This window comes from Acomys russatus, chromosome 31, assembly GCF_903995435.1.
Source record: "Acomys russatus chromosome 31, mAcoRus1.1, whole genome shotgun sequence".
NCBI lineage: Eukaryota > Metazoa > Chordata > Mammalia > Rodentia > Muridae > Acomys > Acomys russatus.
Genome location: NC_067167.1, coordinates 28180505 through 28197667, shown reverse-complemented (window position 1 = coordinate 28197667; position 17163 = coordinate 28180505). Strand labels below are relative to the sequence as shown.

Sequence of the window (17163 nt, the reverse complement as noted above, 5' to 3'; positions counted from 1 at the left end):
ATTTTTTAGTTTTTATTTTTTGAGTAGTTCCAGAGATCTAAGGGACCCATTGCCCACCTGAATGTGCAGCAATCACCCTAAGATCTGAGATGGAGCCTTAGTCTTCTAAAAGCACTTTTTTAATAATCTGTAATTTGCTGAGGATAGTAAGAGTCTTAGTGTAAGTAATTGCTGATTAATCAATATATGTGGGCTAAATATACATTAAGATGACAAGCTAGGTTAGGAAACACATTGGAAAACTGACAAAGGAATGAACTTTAGATCTGCAAACGGAAAGGAAAATAAGCAGAAATTAATCATCACACACACACACACACACACACACACACACACACTTTTATAGTTTGTTGAATTAAGAAGACACGTGAAAGTACCAGCAAATGCAAAAAATCATTGTGATATGTTGTTTTTATACAGAAGAAATTTGCTAGAAATTTGAAATTCCTCTGAACCTCTGGATGAAATTCACCATCATCTATTGAAACAAACACCCTTACTAAGCTATTGGTGGTTAGCTTCTCAATTCTAAAACAAGGAAGCCATTCTATCAGCAAGAGAAAAATAAAGGTATCTCAAGAGCTATCTGTGAACACCATCTTTCAAGTAATGGATGGACCAAGACATCTAGAGAGATCTCTACACTTCAGTTATTTCCAGCAATCTACTTTATTGGGACCCGAGATATGGTGTAATGTTAGCTGTTGAGGTATAGAAATGCTCAGTGTGCAATAGGGGCACTAATACCTTGGCAGCAACCAACAGCTTTCTAATTATACTTAAGATGCACTCAATAAGAGAGGAATCATGTGTAGTCCTTGGAATCTAGACAAATACCTATGGATCTTTGAGAACCATAGCTGCTCTTTTACTAAGCCAGAATAATCCCTTACTGAACTCTAAATATTTATCCTTATGCTCATGGATGAATGTAATTCTCATTACACATTTAGAAAGCTTATTTCAACAGAGACTTTTACAGAAACCTACAGCTGATCAAAATGAAGATTTGTGGAGGCTAGTCACAACTGATACACCTAAAATGCAGCTACTGCACCTAAGGCTCATGGATCACTGTGGAAGAGAGGATAGAGATGTTGAAGGAGGCAGAGGAACAGAAAATGTGCTGTGAGATTGTGTTTCCCAGAAATGTCAGAAACTGCACCTTCGAGTTCTCACCAACATGGCCACCTCAACGTGATCTGAAAAAGGATGTCATGATAGCATGGAAAGAGGAAAGCCCTGGAGGCTTAACCCTAGACAAAAAACTATAGGCAACCAAGGAATTCTGAATCTATAGAAAACCAAGTCACCACCCCTGAAATGATACTCATATCAGCAATGTACAGACTGAGCAGATTGTATTTATACTTTTCAGGACACACACACACACAACACACACACACACACACACACACACACACACACACACACCAATTAAAAGTCCACGGATTTAAGAGAGAGCATGGGAAGAGCTGGGAGGACTGGAAGAAGAAAAGAGAAGGAATAAAGGATATTATAATTATCTTAGGACCATGGTAACTCTTATAAAGGAAAATATTTAATTATGGCTGACTTACAGTTCAGAGGTTTCATGGTGAAAATCATGGTGTCGTGCAGGCAGACATGGTGCTGGAGAAGGAAATGAGAGTTCTTCATCTTAATCCACAGGTATCAGAAGAAGACTGCCATACTGGGCGTACCTTGAGAATAGGAGACATCAAAGCCTCAAACACCTCTTCCAACAATGTTGGACCTCCTAATAGTGCCACTCCTTATGGTCCAGTCATTCAAACACGTGAGTCGACTGGACCATTCTTATTCAGACCACCACAATACTTTCAAAAGATGTTATTTTTTTTTAAAAAAAAAAAAGAAATAATATCAAAGAGAAACTGCACAGATTCATAGTGGCCAACTTTCATACTATCCCCATACTAAGTACATACTCATATTTAATCTTTTTATTTTCTACAGTATTTTCAATAAACTTTCTGCTTTCACTTCTAACATAAACTAAACCACTTCATTCTCTCTACATTTCCTCTACTTAAACTACATTCTAGCTGAAATCTTTGTGTTGTCTTTGAAGCCCCCACACTGTTGCCTAACTTCTTGATACATTGGAGCAGCTCTTGTTTTGGAGAACTGTTTTCCCCTTTCAGTCTATGGTTGAATTTTCTGCACATCCACCTGACCACCAAAACACATGGGCACATATGTATACATAAGCTGCTGCTCAGCCATGATTATATCTTATAAATATTATCTCAAAAGATGTTTATTTTCCTCTTAATCATTTGCTACCAGGGCTCTAAGACAGTATGTTTGAATTACAGATAGTTTAATGTCACGCAGAAACTTTTCTTTGGCAACATGGCACAGAAATAGTTTAATTCTTCAAGAACTGTCCCTTCAGAAGGATTAAAATGAACCCTTGAAAATTTTAGTGGCTTGATTAACATATTCATAACTTTTATTGGACTTCCAGCTACATTAATGAGAATTCTTTTCTCAGTGGCAAATTGCTATGCAGAGGGAATAGAAAACAAGGACGTTAAAAACGTTTGGAAATGATTACCTAGATCACTCTCCTCAACTTGTTTTTCCCAAATAGGAACATCTCTCTCTACATATATATTTCTTAAGTAAAAGTATTATTTTGGGTGCTGCTTTCTAGAAGTCTAAATAATGCTGATGGGTGACTCCTATGACTTACTTTATTTGACTGGAGGGTGAGTTGGGGTTGCAGAGTGTCTCTCCATGTCCTGGAAGGTCTTTGTTGTGAAATAATCCTTTCATCTAACTTAGTTCATTGTCTTTAAAATAAACAGTGCTTTTCTTCCTTTTATTCCTCTCTTATACATTACATCTCAAGAAGTTTCCATTGCCTCCGCTGTTCCAAGTCCTCCCTCTCACCTCTCTTCTCCTCAGACTCTCTCCTCTTTTGCTTCCCTTCAGAAAAAAAGGGGGGCAGGCAGAGGAGAAGGGGGAATGTTTCTGCAGAGACTGATGAGTTTACCAAAGACCATGCATGGTGAAGACACGCAGTAGACAGGCAGCACCTTCTCCTTGTGGGTCCTATAATAAGGGGACTAGGGACTGCTTCTACATGGATTCTGGTGTCCACTCATTGATCACTTCCCCCTGGTGGGGTGGCATTGCCAGGCCACAGAGGAAGAGGATACAGGCAGTCCAGATGAGGTTGATAGGCTGAGGTCAGGTGAAAGGGAAGAAGGGCTCTCCTTTCTGAGGACTAGGGGAGGGGGTAAGGGAAGGACCAGTAGGTGACGAGGGAGGGGGCTACAGTTGAGATATAAAGTGAACAAAATAAAACAAAAACAAATGCTTAAAAAAAAAAAAAGGCAGGCCTTCCAGGGATATTAATGACGTAATAGACTACAATAAGAGTAAACACAAACCCTCATATCAAAGACAGAAGAGGCAACCCAGTAGAAGGAAATGGGCCCCAAGAGCAGGAAAAGGAGTCAGAGACACCCATCATTTCCACTCCAAAAAGACCCATGAGAACATCCAGCTGCCCAACCATAATGTCTATGCAGAGGACACAGCTCCAACCCAAGCAGGGTCCATAATTGTCACTTGTGTCTCTGTGGTCCCCTATGAGCTCTGCTTAGCTGCTTCTGTGGGCCCTGTTCTTGTGGTATCCTCAACCCCTCTGGCTCCTGCAATCCTCCCCCACCCTCTTCTGTGGGGTTCCTTTGGCTTCACTTAGTATTTGGATGCGGGTCTCTGCATCTGCTCCCTTCAGTTGCTGGGTGAAGCCTCTTTGATGACAACTGGACTTGGCACTGATCTATAAGTACAGCAGAGTATCATTAGTGATTACTTTATTGAATTTTCCCCCAGTAGTGGTTGGTTCTCTCCCGGGCCTCTGGGCTGACCAGTCTCTGTCTGGTTCCTGGCCATTCACAGAGTGTTAGGCAAAGGTTCCTTTACTTTGAATGAGTCATTGATTGGCTCCTCCCACAAGTTCTGTGACACCATTACCCAAGCACATCTTGGAGGCAGGACAGATTAGGTCAAAGCTTTTGTGGTTGGGCTCTCGTCCCAGTCCTACTGCTGGAATCCTTGTCTGGCTGTAGAAGATGACTGTTTCAGGCTCCTTATCCCGCCGTAACCAGAAGTCTTCATTGGTCACTCTTGAAGATTCCAGAAAGTTCCCGTTGCACTAGGTTTCAGCATCGCTGTTAAATGCTCCCCAAATTCAAGTGTCTCACCCAGTCCTGTCTCCCTCTACTTCCATCCCCACGGCCTGATCTCTCCAGTTCCCATCCCTGGACCCCGAGTCCACTTGCAAAATCTATTCTATTTCTTCTTCCTAGAGAGATCCATGAATCCTACTTTAGGCCTTCTATGTTACTCAGCCTCTTGGAGTCAGTGATTATCTTTTACTTAACAACTAATGTCCACTTACAAGTGCAGTACATACATGCTTGTCTTTCTGGGTCTGAATTACCTCACTCAGGATGATTTTTCTAGTTCCATCCATTTGCCTGCAAGTTTGTTGATGTCATTTTTAAAAAGTAGCTAAGGAATACTCCATTGTGTAAATGTACCACATTTTCTTTATCTATTCTTTGATCAAAGGACATCTAGGTTATTTCCAGTTTCTGCTTTTTATGAATAAAGCCACTATAAACAGTTGCTTTTATTAATTATTTGAGAATTTTATACAAGATATCCTGATCATATTCACCCTCCCTCAGATATCCACCTCCTTCCTACCCACCCAACTTTATATTCTCGGTCTCTCTGTCTGTCTCTGTGTCTCTTTCTCTTTCTCTCTGTCTCTCTCTGTCTCTCTCTATCTCTCTCTGTGTCTCTTTCTGACTCTCTCTCTCTCTCTGTCTCTCTCTCTCGCTCTCTTTCTCTGTCCCATCCAGTCTAGTTTGTGTTAGCAGACCACTTGGGTATGGAGCCTGCACTGGCATACAAAGGGTTACATCAAAAAAAGAACATTGGCTCTACCTTTCCCAACAGCTTTCAAATACAAATAGTTCCTATGATAGTTTCAAGAATTCATCACACCTTGTCTTCTCCTTTCTGGGTGTTTTTGTTATTGTTGGTCAACTTGACACAAGCTAGGGTCATCTGAGAAGATGTAACCTCAACTGAGAAAATGCCTCCATACGATTTTCTTGTTGTCATGCCTATGGGGAAATTTTCTTGATTAATGGTTGAGGAGAGCCCAGTGCAATGTGGGAGGAGCCACTCCTGGCCTGGGAGTCATGAATTGTATAGAAAAGCTGTCTGAGCAAGTCATGGGATGGGAGCAAGCCAGTAAAAACTTCTTCCATAGTCTCTGCTTTAGTTTCTGCCTCTAGGTTCCTGCCCTGTTTGAGTTACTGGATCTAAGTTGTTATCTCTCCCTATATAAGCTCTTCTTCCCTGTCCCAACCCACATTCCCCACCTTCATTAAATCTATCCAGTTCTATTCTCTTTATTGTCACTGCTAAGCCAGGGGGTGGGGGAGATGAACAGAAAAGAATTAAAAATTAAAGTTTATAATCTAATTCTATATTCTATTTCATTTCAGAAATTTGAAAAACTATTTCAGTCCACAAAAAAATCAAACTATTTTCTTTCTTTTTTTAAAAAAAAGATTTATTTATTTATAATTTATACAGTATTCTGCCCAAATGTACACCTGCACACTGGAAGAGGGCACCAGATCTCATTGTAGATGGTTGTGAGCCACCATGTGGTTGCTGGGAATTGAACTCAGGACGTTTGGACGAACAGCCAGTGCTCTGAACCTCTGAGCCATCTCCCCAGCACCAACTTGTTTTCTAAAAATGCCTTGCTGAATTACAGTAAACTTTCAGTTCCCCCACAGGGCTTCGATTTCAGCCCAGCTTCTACCTGCTTTGCAGATAAGTGCTTTCAGTGCACACTTCCACCTGTCACGTTCTCAGTCTGTTCCAAACTAAGCCTGCCAGAGTCACAGGACAAATGCTTCACACTCTCCTGCTTTCTTCTTATTAGACAGTTTGTTGTCGATACAGTTAGGCAAAAATGTGATTTGCATGGCTAGCAGTATGCACAGTCTGGGTAAGCCATAATAACTTTAGACTCTCTCTACTTTACCTTTATTAGTGAAGCTCACTGTTAAACACAATAATTTAAGATGGGAAAGCCTGAGTGGCAAATTGCTGCATCTTTCTTCCAGTTCTTTCTACTTCTGTGAAATCCTCCATGTTCAGCCACTTTCCTACGCGCTTTGCATGCTGGCTTTAATCTCCTCCCATTTCCATGTGACTTCCTGCACAGGTTTCACAGCTATCCTTCTTTCTACTCTCTGTCCTCTGTATCACCCAATGGTTTTTTTTTTTTTTTCTATTTCTACATTGTGTTGTTTCTTTCAGATAATCTTTGGATCAATGTATCTTTGTTTAAGGTATAGTCCTGAACAATCTCAGCACCTTAAGGTTATAAAAAAAATGCCAAGCACAATGTACACACACGGACTTCCTCTCTTTATACCACTTCCACCAAGTCATCCATACCTACTGGAGGCATTCACATATGTTTAAATGATTGTAACATGGTAGTCTTTTGGCTTCCACCCAATTCATATGTTGGAGGGCAATACTAAGTAGAAGGAAGGAAAGAGGGCCAAATAGGTTAAATGGCTTTTGAGTAAGTGGTGATAGCCTCAGGCTGCCAGATGCCACTTGCTCTAAGAACTTTGGGGAGATCCTGTGGGTAGGTGGGAAAGGGGTGCTGTCTTGCTTCTCGATTAAAGAGAATAGCTGAGGTGGTTACTTAAAGCCATTTTTTTCTGTCTTGTATTAGATTTATGCCTGTTCTGTTTAGCCTTTATCTCCACATCGTTTCTCCCTGCACGATCATTTGTTTCTGACTTCTTAATTTATGATCCTTTACTGGGTCAAGGGCATCTCACTATTTCCCACCTAAGTCTTGGGAATACATTATCTTTACATTTAAAGGTCCAGGTATTGTGACACTAAGACAGAATGTGTTTGGCACAACATGAAAGCCGAAGATTGTGAGTTTCACTGAAGTGGGAAAGGAGGCAGAGCCTGAAGAGCGCTAAAGCCAGGCAGGAATTCTTACCAACGTCTGTTTTGAATTTTCTCTACCTCATCTTTCTTCCGATTCATTTCATAGTCTGATTTGTTCTAGAGTAGCTTCTTGAGCCTAGACGTAACTCACACGTTAAACAATTCACCCACTAGAGGAAGACATCACAGTGGCTTCTAGTTTCTTCAATGCTCTTATCACATTACAGCTGAAAACATTTTCATTGTTCCAAAGGAAATTTCACCATAGAGTGTCCTCTCAGAGCCAGAAAAACTCCGAAGGGACAAATTAGAAAGGAAGAACTATTCCAAGTCCTTTGTGATCCTGCCTCTTAATCCCACGGAGTGGACGGGCAGGTGCCTCCTGATTCCAGCAGGGCACTCTTCCCCAGGGGCCAAACCTGTCAATCACTCTTCGAAGCACTTCCCAGCCCTGCCCTGGAACCCTCCTTCCAGGCCTCCGCTGGCTGCCTGGAAATCCTGGAACAAACGGCGTCCTGGAACTGCTTGTGGTTTTAGTAACTTGGGAATTGAGTTGAATTTTAAACGAAGAAATAAACGAGTGAAGGAAAATAATGTACCAGGGCCTCATTGTAGTGTCCAGAGTTACCCGATTTGGCTGTAGGACAGGGACACACATTTTATTTAAAAGAAGTCATTGGGCCCTTTGGCCTTGTTCTAGGTGTCTTTTTGTGTATCTAAGTAAGGGGGACTCTGTGTCAAATGACAAGTGACTGTCATAGGCTGTAAAATGCCCGTAGGAGTTGAATTTACAAGGTGATACAATTCAACTTCTGTAGACTCCTGCCCTCTTTCCCCAAGTCTCCGCTCCAGCCTGTTGCTTTCCTAGTGGCTCCAGGTCGGTTTTTATCTGGGACTTCCGTTTAACTTCCAAACTTGTGGGCTTGGGGCTCACCTCGCTGTTAGTCCCCGCCTCCTGCAGGGTGCCCTCCTGGGCACTGCTTGGGCTGTTTGGACAGCAGGCTGCTGGGCCTGCAGCTGGGAGCCCTGAGAAAGGATGAAGCCTTCCTGGCTGCAATGTCGCAAAGTAACAGGCGCAGGGACACTTGGGGCGCCCCTTCCAGGGTCCCCTTCAGCAAGAGGAGCCGGTGCGGCCCGAAGGGCTTTGGTGGCTGGTCTAGGGGGCCGGAGCTGCAGGGCTCTGACCATCAGCACTGGTGGCGAGTACAAGACCCACTTCGCAGCTTCCGTGGCGGACCCAGAGAGGTTCTGGGGTAAAGCTGCGGAGCAGATCAGTTGGTACAAGCCCTGGACCAAAACGCTAGAGAGCAGATACCCTCCTTCCACTAGTTGGTGAGTGATGTCTTGGTCAATTCCAGTATCTCGTAACTTCTTAGAAGCCTTAGGCTAGACTGTATGGGACCAGGAATCTAAAGTTTTACCGGGTAAAGAAACTCAAAAATTAAGATGCCTTCGGCTACTTTTATTGTTTGTTGCTTTCACTCTCATCGCTGTCCTATATTCTCCTTTTTGAAGTTCTTGGGTATCTAGGGTGATCCCGGTTTCACACAGATTTACTGGCAGTGGCCCTACTTGGCAGTGGGGGATATTGAGTGACCAAAACAAAGGCTTGCTGCTCAGGAGTTGGCAGAGGAGACACCGTGTAAACAAACAGAGCGTGTAATAGGCTAGGGAATTATGCACCTGCCTATTGTGGGGAGGAAGAAGGTTGCAGAAAATCTTTAGTAAAATGTAACCGAGCAGGGTTTGACAGGATTAAGCGTTATCTTCTCACAAGCTGAGATGATCTTATTATCAAGTTCAAGGGGGTGGAAAACAGCTGGAAGTAACTGACATGGTAATTGTGTTGCCTGGAGAAAAACGGGAGAAGGGGGCTGGAGTGTGCCCAGACCCACAGCCTTGTTGTGTACATGACACTCAAGCAAGGATTGCCCAGAGGCTGGCAGAGGACAGGGGATCTTCGGGGTCATGGAAGGAAGAAGGCTTTCCTTCGGAAGTTACAATCCTAAATGCTTTCAAAGATTGTATATTACAATAAGGAGACTGCGCAGTAAATGAGATCTTTAGGCTTTGAGAGTGGGGCCCACAGTTTGTGGAAAACTAAGTGGAATTTCTAGGTGCCTAGCCCTTTAAGGATGTTGGTTGCTCCCATCTGCTATTCATTAGGAAAGGATATTATCTGTACAAGTTGAAGAAGCACTACGGGGCAGATTAGGGCAATGCATTGGAGAGGCTGGCAGTTTGGTGGATGATGACTTTCTTGTCAGAGCAGAGAGTCTGCAATGAAACCTAGAGGAGACTGAGCCTGTTACGTGTCCTCACCCTGCCTTGTCCCCTCGTGTTTCTATTTGCGGCAATGTTTACATGATATTTCTTTCAAATGTGAGCACCTTGCCCTCCTGGCACCCACAACTCAACTTATTTTTCCAGTAGTATTTGATTGATTCATTCTTGTGTGCTGACAGTGAACCAGGCAGTAACTCTACAGCAATGGGCGAATGACAGTGCTTGCTCTCAGAAGCACACTGCCTGCTTTTGAGTTCTTCCTTTCTCAGTTAGTGGGCCCAGTAATCAAGTGACTTAACCCCGTTGCTCCATTTTTTCCCCCAAGATCAAATCATTAGTTTGTGGATTAGCTGGTTATGAAGGCCGAGGGGCTCTGTGGACTAGACTCTAACTGTTATTAGAGCAAAAGCCATCTTTTAGCTTTCATATTACAGTCCTTGTAGGAACAGGCAGCTCTCCTAGTGTCCTTCACATCACAACAGAGATGATCAGGTGAGGTTGTCCTCATGCTCAGTGTTTCATATATCTGCCATAAAATACTGTTCTCTAATAATCCTGTGTGGCCACCTTTATCCTAAAACCAATATGCAGAGGTGTCAGATAAGAGGTTACTGGGGGCTGGTGAGGTGGCTGGCTCAGTGGGTAAAGGTTCCTGGTGTCAATACTGATGGCTTAAGTTCAGTCCTGGAGACCTTCATGGTAGAAAGGAAGAACAGACTTCCAAAACTTTTTTTTTTTTTTTTTTTTTTTTTTTTTTTTTGTGATACCTGTACCCATGCTATGGTAAACACACACACACACACACACACACACACCACAATAAATAAATAAATAAATAAATAAATAAATAAATAAATTTAAAACAATTTTACAAAGAGGCTACTAGGATACTGTAAAAATGGAAGATAGCCAAATAAGTTTTGGGCCATAGTTATGATGGAAGAGCCTGGTGTGACTATAGCTGCCTAGAATGCTCAGTGAAGGCACAAGAAATTGCTAAGAAGGGACAAGTGTGTGTGAGTGGCAAAAGGTCACTTAAGATGTGGGATCGCCTTTAGAAAAATTAGTTTTCTTCCTTAAGCTCCAGTTTTCAGCCTAACATTTCTAAAACGTGTGCACATAAAATAGTGCTTTAAATGAGAATTTTTGCAAAAAAAAGTCCTTATATGTAAATAATTTCAATTCCTTGTGGATTATCTACACTTTTGCACCTGAAGTATTTTTCTATGTACTCTTAGAGTCATGCTTTCCTACCTCTTTCACGGTATCCTAGAAGATAAAAATGAATACTAAAAAATGTAAGCCTGAATAACCTCAGAGCTTTGATTCAGTCTTACTAAGTCATGTGGTGGACATAGCAGAGTTGAGGAAGGGGCAGAGGTGGGACACCAAATTGCAGTGTCATTCAGTAGACAGTTGCAGTTTGCAGATATTCCTGTTTGGTTAGGGATGTCCAACAAGGCCAAACACAAAGAAAGGTGAATGTTCTTTGTCCTTCTATATATCCCTGTGGCTAGGGCAGAGCTAGCAAATGTTTTTAGAGATGAGAGTCAAATAGCAGCATTCATAGGCATGGGGAGCTCTGTTGTTAAGCCGAACAACCAACGAGGGATTGCTATAGGGAACTGCAGGGTCCAGTTGTAGCTGACAGATGGTGGCACAGTCTCTGATTCCCGTGGACTTTCTACAAGCCACGTGCATTCATTTTTAGTAAAAGGTCATCTCTTCATTTTACTAATCATAAAACTTTTTTCAAAATGTGCAGTCTTACAAAAACTCTTAACACATGGGGCATTGCAGACTAACTTCTGAAATGTCATAATGTCTTTACTATCTTATATGCACAGGAGTATAAACATGGAATAGAAATTTTAAGAGTAACACGCAGACTTGTCAACATAAGTGAGAGACTGAAACAGATCTCCAGCACTATACACTGAGATCTCTGAGCAGCAAAGGTCAATATTAAACAGGTGCTTTATACTTGCAACAAACAACACACAAACAAACAGGTCTTCTCATAGCTTGGTCATTTTTTCTATTATTGATACATGCGTTCTGGGTAGTAAAGTCTCTATTTTAGAGACTCTTTGGAGAACTGTAGTCACAACTAGAAATTCTAGTAATTTCTCTATTCTTGGAGCACAACAGTAGGTGTTCTGAGTTATTTTGTTTCTGATGAGGAGACATTCTTTTGTCTAGCCTGAAATTGAAATATAACTGTCCCTCTCTGAACTTGAGGCAATTCAGTTTTTCATTTTCGATTATAGCTTATTTTCTGAGCTATCAATTGGTTCCTTTCTGTAGAAGCACCACAATTCAGTTTAATCTCTGTCTTTTAAAACAACATTAAGTACTAAGATGCTCAGGATCTGGGGGCTGCTTGTGATGGCTCAGTGGGTATTGGCATCTGTCACCAAATATGGCAACCTGAGTTCAATTCCTGTAACCCATTTGGTGGGAGGAAAGAATCAATTCTGCAGCGTTGCCCTCTGATCTCTACAGGTACACTTTGGTGTGTTCCACACTCAAATAAATAATAAATAAATAAAATGGATTCGAATCAGAATCAAATACATATCATTGTAAACTGAAAAGGAAAAGATTAAATTTAGATTCTTACACATTTTTAAAAATGTATATTAACATTCCTGTACTGCAAACAGTGTGTTTTGAAAAGGTGCCAGCTCTCCATTTCCTGCTTGCTTTTAATTTACAATAGTTTTAATCCTGCTAAACCTTAAACTGGCTCAGAAGAATTAAAGTATACCAATCCCTCACTCACTACATCTACACTATAGAGAGAACGACAGTAGAGATAGTAAACGGATTCAAGACACTGCATGAAGGACATCCTTAGAAAACTGTACTAGGGAGGACTCTGTGTGTCTGCCATGTAGTGGGCACTGGAGATTTTGATGTGAGCTAGTGTGTGTCTGCCATGTAGTGGGCACTGGAGATTTTGGTGTGAGCTAGTGTGTGTGCCAAGAAGGCTTTAAGGAAAATGCTAGCCCCCGAACTCTAAATCTTTAAGTGGAACTTGGAAAGGTAGCAAGACCTTTTTGTGTAGCAAATGACTTGGTAAATCCATGGAGATAAGAAGGCCCCTAGGGCCTTGGAGGATAGGTAACAGTATACACCAGTGGCCCTTAGAGGCTTTTCTGAGCCTGCAGAGCCTGATTTTTGAAGGCAGTTGCATGGTGGTTTCAGATGGTCTCAAGTAGCCAGCAAACAAGACTTTTTTTTTTTTTTTTAGCTTCATAGACTGTGTCATAATCATGGAGAAGTCTGTAGATAACTGTGACTGACTGAGGTGATGATGGCTTCTTTCTTTCTTTCTTTCTTTCTTTCTTTCTTTCTTTCTTTCTTTTGTGTGTGTGTTTATTAATTCATCCTTTAGCGATTTTACACATGTATGTTATGATCATAATCTTGCTTCTACTGTCTTGTATCCTTTTACTACTCCTGTCAATTCCGTCAATTCCCATTTTCGTCCCTCCCAGGCTCCCTCCCACTTTTGCAGTTTTAGTGTTTTTAATTTTGTAATATAAATCTTGCTTTATGACCCACTTCATTCAGCCAAGGCCATGGGCATGAAGCTGGACCATAGGCGACTTCACCAGCTACCTCGCTGAGGATGATGACTTCCCTTCTTCCTTCAGCCTCAATGCCCTTAGTTCCCACAGCTGGAACAGAGAGGCCCGTGGACCAGCCCCTCCCTCCTCTATGAGGGTGTGCGTGTTTACCTGCTCCGGCTTCTACAGACACAGCGTATGCCAACAGGACAGTGGTGTATTCAAGACTGCTGTGGCCAGGCCATGCTCATAGATAGCTTTTCACTGCATGCTTCCTTATCTCACTTCTTCCTCTTCCATGATGTGTCCAGAGCATTGAAGGGGTTGCATGTCATGGTGCCATGTGTGTTTAAGTTTAGTGTACATCAATTAAGTATTTTGCTGCTTTACCTAAATTGACATCTTTGGAAATAGCTTAGTGTTTGGGTTTTTTTCTTATTAAACACCCCCAAACCCTGCCCCATAGAAACAGAACGGGAGGAAGAGGGAACAGGAGGAGGAGCATGGGAAGGGGGAGGGAAAGAGAGAATGGAAAGAGGTGGGTAAAAGGGAGGGAGAGAGAGAGAAAGATTCCTGCATGGCAACATTTGACTAACTCCTTTGACTGGTGTCCCCACCATTGTTGTATGGTGTTCTGCCCGTCCTGGTCATTAACTGATTATGGTGAGCATTTTTATTTACTCTGTCTAATAAGGTAGAGATGGTCTATGCCAGTGTTATGTTTAGAGACTAGAGGGATAAAATCATTATGGGCCCAGTTTGACTTTATATTTCTCTGTGGGTTGTGACTACAGAGATTAGGGCGATCAGAGGAAGCTTAACATGAAATGGTATACCTAGTGAACCCAGGCAAAAATAGGAGAAATGAGAATAGGCGTCTCAGGAAGATTCAATGAGAAAATGGCTGCCTGGAAGAGAACAAGTCAGGAAAGGGAACAAGTTATGGTAACATGGGGAACTGAGTCAAGTACCGAAGTTTAGAAATGCATTGGGGAATGAAAGATAATTGCCTGAAAACAACGAAATAACTTAATCTAGAATTTTAGATTTGAGTATAAATTGAAAAGAGGTGATATTTAAACCATTGAGAGAGGCAAGGAGAGGAAAGGGAGCAAAGGGCAGGGAGGGAGGTACTGAGACAGAGGTTAAGAAGGACAGCAGGATGGAAGAAAGGAGGGAGGAGGGAGAAGGGAGGAGGGAGCAGGGAGGAGTGACATATCACAATTAAACTTTGTGGAAAAGTACAAGAAAAAATGTCTGTCTATAGGAACAGGTGAAACCTGTTCAAGAAATATTAGAAAGAAGAGACGTGTATTCCAGTTTTATGATATATAAAGAAAGGAAGAAAATTTTAAAATAGGTTAAGTCATAGCAGTTGAGGAAAATTTAAAAATAGGTTAAGTCACAGTCATAGGGGAGGGGAGTAAGGGGAAAATGGGAGGGAGGGAGGAATGGGAGGATACAAGTGATGGAATAACACTTGAGATGTAATATGAATGAATTAATAAACTATATTTTAAAAAAGAATACAGAAACACTTGATCACTTTTAATCAGGTGATGCCCAGGGAGAGAGCAGTGCCAAGGTTAGAACAGTGCATTGTAGAGTGATGTGCTAGCAGGCAGAAAAAATTCTACGGACCTCGCTGACAGCGACAAGAAGGAGAGACAGAATCGAAGCGCATAGAAGTTCCTGTCTCAAATCAAAGTTAGGTTCTACAGTAGCCCGCTATCCTCGCTCTCCCCTTTAGGAGAAATGTGTGTTTCAAGGCTGAAGTGAAGAAACCAGGAATGAAGGGAATTTTGTTTATTTTGAAACCCATTGCTTCAGAACTCACTGATTTTGCAAGCTGAACTTTTTGTGGTTTGTTTTTGTTCTTTTTGGAGCTAGAAATTCATGGAAGGAACAGGATAGAAAAATAAAAATGATGACATCCAGAGCCCCTTCGAAGATCCTTAGGTTTTTTTACTATATCTTGTCATGATTCTAATGAGCTCAACATTCTATTATGACTCTGGCACAGAAAATGAAGAACTAGTTAAAAAAGCAACAGAGAAAATTAATTTTTTACATGCTCTCTAAGCCATGAACTATCCAAGATAGTTTTCGTTAATTGCTTCCCTAAGTGCAGGAAGGTTAGTAATGCTCAGGTGCTCTCTACGCCTGAGGGGCGGAAGCCAGTCTTCCTAGGAGGCTGTAGTGCCAGTTAGTGGAGGGCAGGGATGGTTAGTAATAATAACTACTGGTGGTCCTGGATCAAAGCCCAGAATCTTCCCCTACAAATACTTAGGCAACTGCTGCAGAAGCCCTGTGCCAAATCTTGAATCGTTTCAAGGAGACTTTGGGCACAGAAATTATTCTAAATTAAAGGAGAGTAAAGAGATGTGAGCTACTTGTAATAGGCAATTCAGAACTGCGTATAAGTTGTTTTACTTGACATTTTTTAGGACAATTAAAGAACCTTAGTGGGATTTGAGGATTGTGTGGTTGTCCTGTGTCAGCAAGAGTTCCCTAAGTTTGATGGTTATATTGTGGCTCTCCAGAGGATTGTCCTTGCTGTAGCAATTAGGAGCTACATTACTCTGGAGTCATTTGGCACTGTGTCAAGAAGCTGCTGTGAAGCAAGCTCTCTTGTGCTTGCAGCTTTTCTGTGAGTTTCAGAAAAGCCAAGAAGAATGTGATGTGATGCTGGAAAGAGATGTTTTCTCTAATGAACTTTGGGTGTTTGTCAAAACAATTCTGATTACCATCAAAGTATTTGAGACAGTCATTTATTGTATGTTGTAAATTTAGGATTACGTAAAATGTCCTTCCTATTTATCAAGTTCTATTTTCCCTTTCACATTATATGTCTATATCATGTGCAGGATAATCTGAATTTTATACAGATTGCAGAATGATTAAAGTTAATTAACCTAAACACTTCTTCACGTGGGTCTCTTCTTTGTAGGACTACATGACATCCATTCTCAGCATTTCTCAGGAAAATAGTACCTTCAGATGTTGTCAAAATCATCTTCAATTCTGATTCGAAGTAAGAGTTTTATCTGAAGATGAGACACGTCCCCCTTGTGACAACCTTTAAATTAAGCAGATTTATTTATAACCCATCTTTAAAGATATAAATATATTTTAAGAAGGCACATGGTCAGAATGAAATATCACCTGTTAGAAATAATGTCCCTCAAAATAACCTCATCAGGAAAGAGCAATTTTAAAAGATGGGCCTTATTTTGTATTCTGAAGGTCAGCAGCTTGGAGCTGTGCAGTATCTAATTTTCTCAGCCTGTCACACTCCTGAACCTCCAGGACAGAACAGGGTGAACTACAGGAATGCTGCAATTACATAAGCAAGGATGGATTGCCTGGCAAATGGCACAATCAATGAACAATGGAAATTCAATCAGCTGTGACTGATCAACTCCCAGGTGTTGGGAGAAAATCTGAACATTTGGCGCCTCCTGCAAGGCAGCTTACTTTTCCTTTGTTCCAGCTTTGCATTGTTAGTCAAGAGAAAAATAAAAAGTGCAGTGGTTGGAGTTACTTGCTTCATTAAAAAAAAAAAAAAAAAAATACACTTTCAATAAACACCAAAGAGCTATTTGATAGAAGAGATCATTGCTTTCCACTGTGATGAGTCATTGCAGGAGACTGTGCGGGAGGTTAATGAATCTTTTCAATAAATATACATGCGCACAATAAACTGTAAATTACAGTGGTAAGAAGAGCGTACGAGTGTAGAACGCAAATCCTTTATCTAAACTGCATAGCAAGAGATTGTTACATCAAAAGTACTAATTATAGTTGCTTTTTCTGCTATTGTTGGCTGAATGAAGTAAGTGACAGTATATAAAAAGAAGTTACTATTTTGATAATGGACAAGAAAACTAAAGTACAAGAACTCTAGCTGTGGATGAGTGCAGATGAAGAAAAGAAAACCAAACAAACAAATAAACAACAACAACAAAAAAGGCAGAAACATAAGGACTTTCAATCAGTAAGCTAAAGAGGGATAGAGTTTAATTGCATGACTTTTAGGTAAGTAACCAAGCTTTGCTGATTTAAAATAGTGAATGACCATAGTGTCTACAAAAACAACTAAAACTGTAAGTTTTGAACAATAGAAATACTTTTGGTTGAGGTTTAGCTTTTAGGATAATAACGTTTCCCAACTATAATCTTTTAAAATGTATCTTATAAGTACATATACTTCAGTGAAATAATATGTATATATGTATATATGATAATATTT

The 17163-nt window shown here is 41.1% G+C and overlaps 1 protein-coding gene across 1 annotated transcript in view; it reads left to right on the top strand.

Moving 5' to 3' along the window:
• Positions 1-8019: 8019 nt before the first annotated feature.
• Acss3 (acyl-CoA synthetase short chain family member 3) overlaps positions 8020-17163 on the top strand; it is a 158378-nt gene continuing 149234 nt past the window's right edge. Inside the window, exon 1 of the mRNA XM_051172695.1 lies at positions 8020-8382. Coding sequence (XP_051028652.1) covers positions 8087-8382 — 296 coding nt within the window. The 5' untranslated portion in view covers positions 8020-8086. The remainder of the gene's footprint in view (positions 8383-17163) is intronic.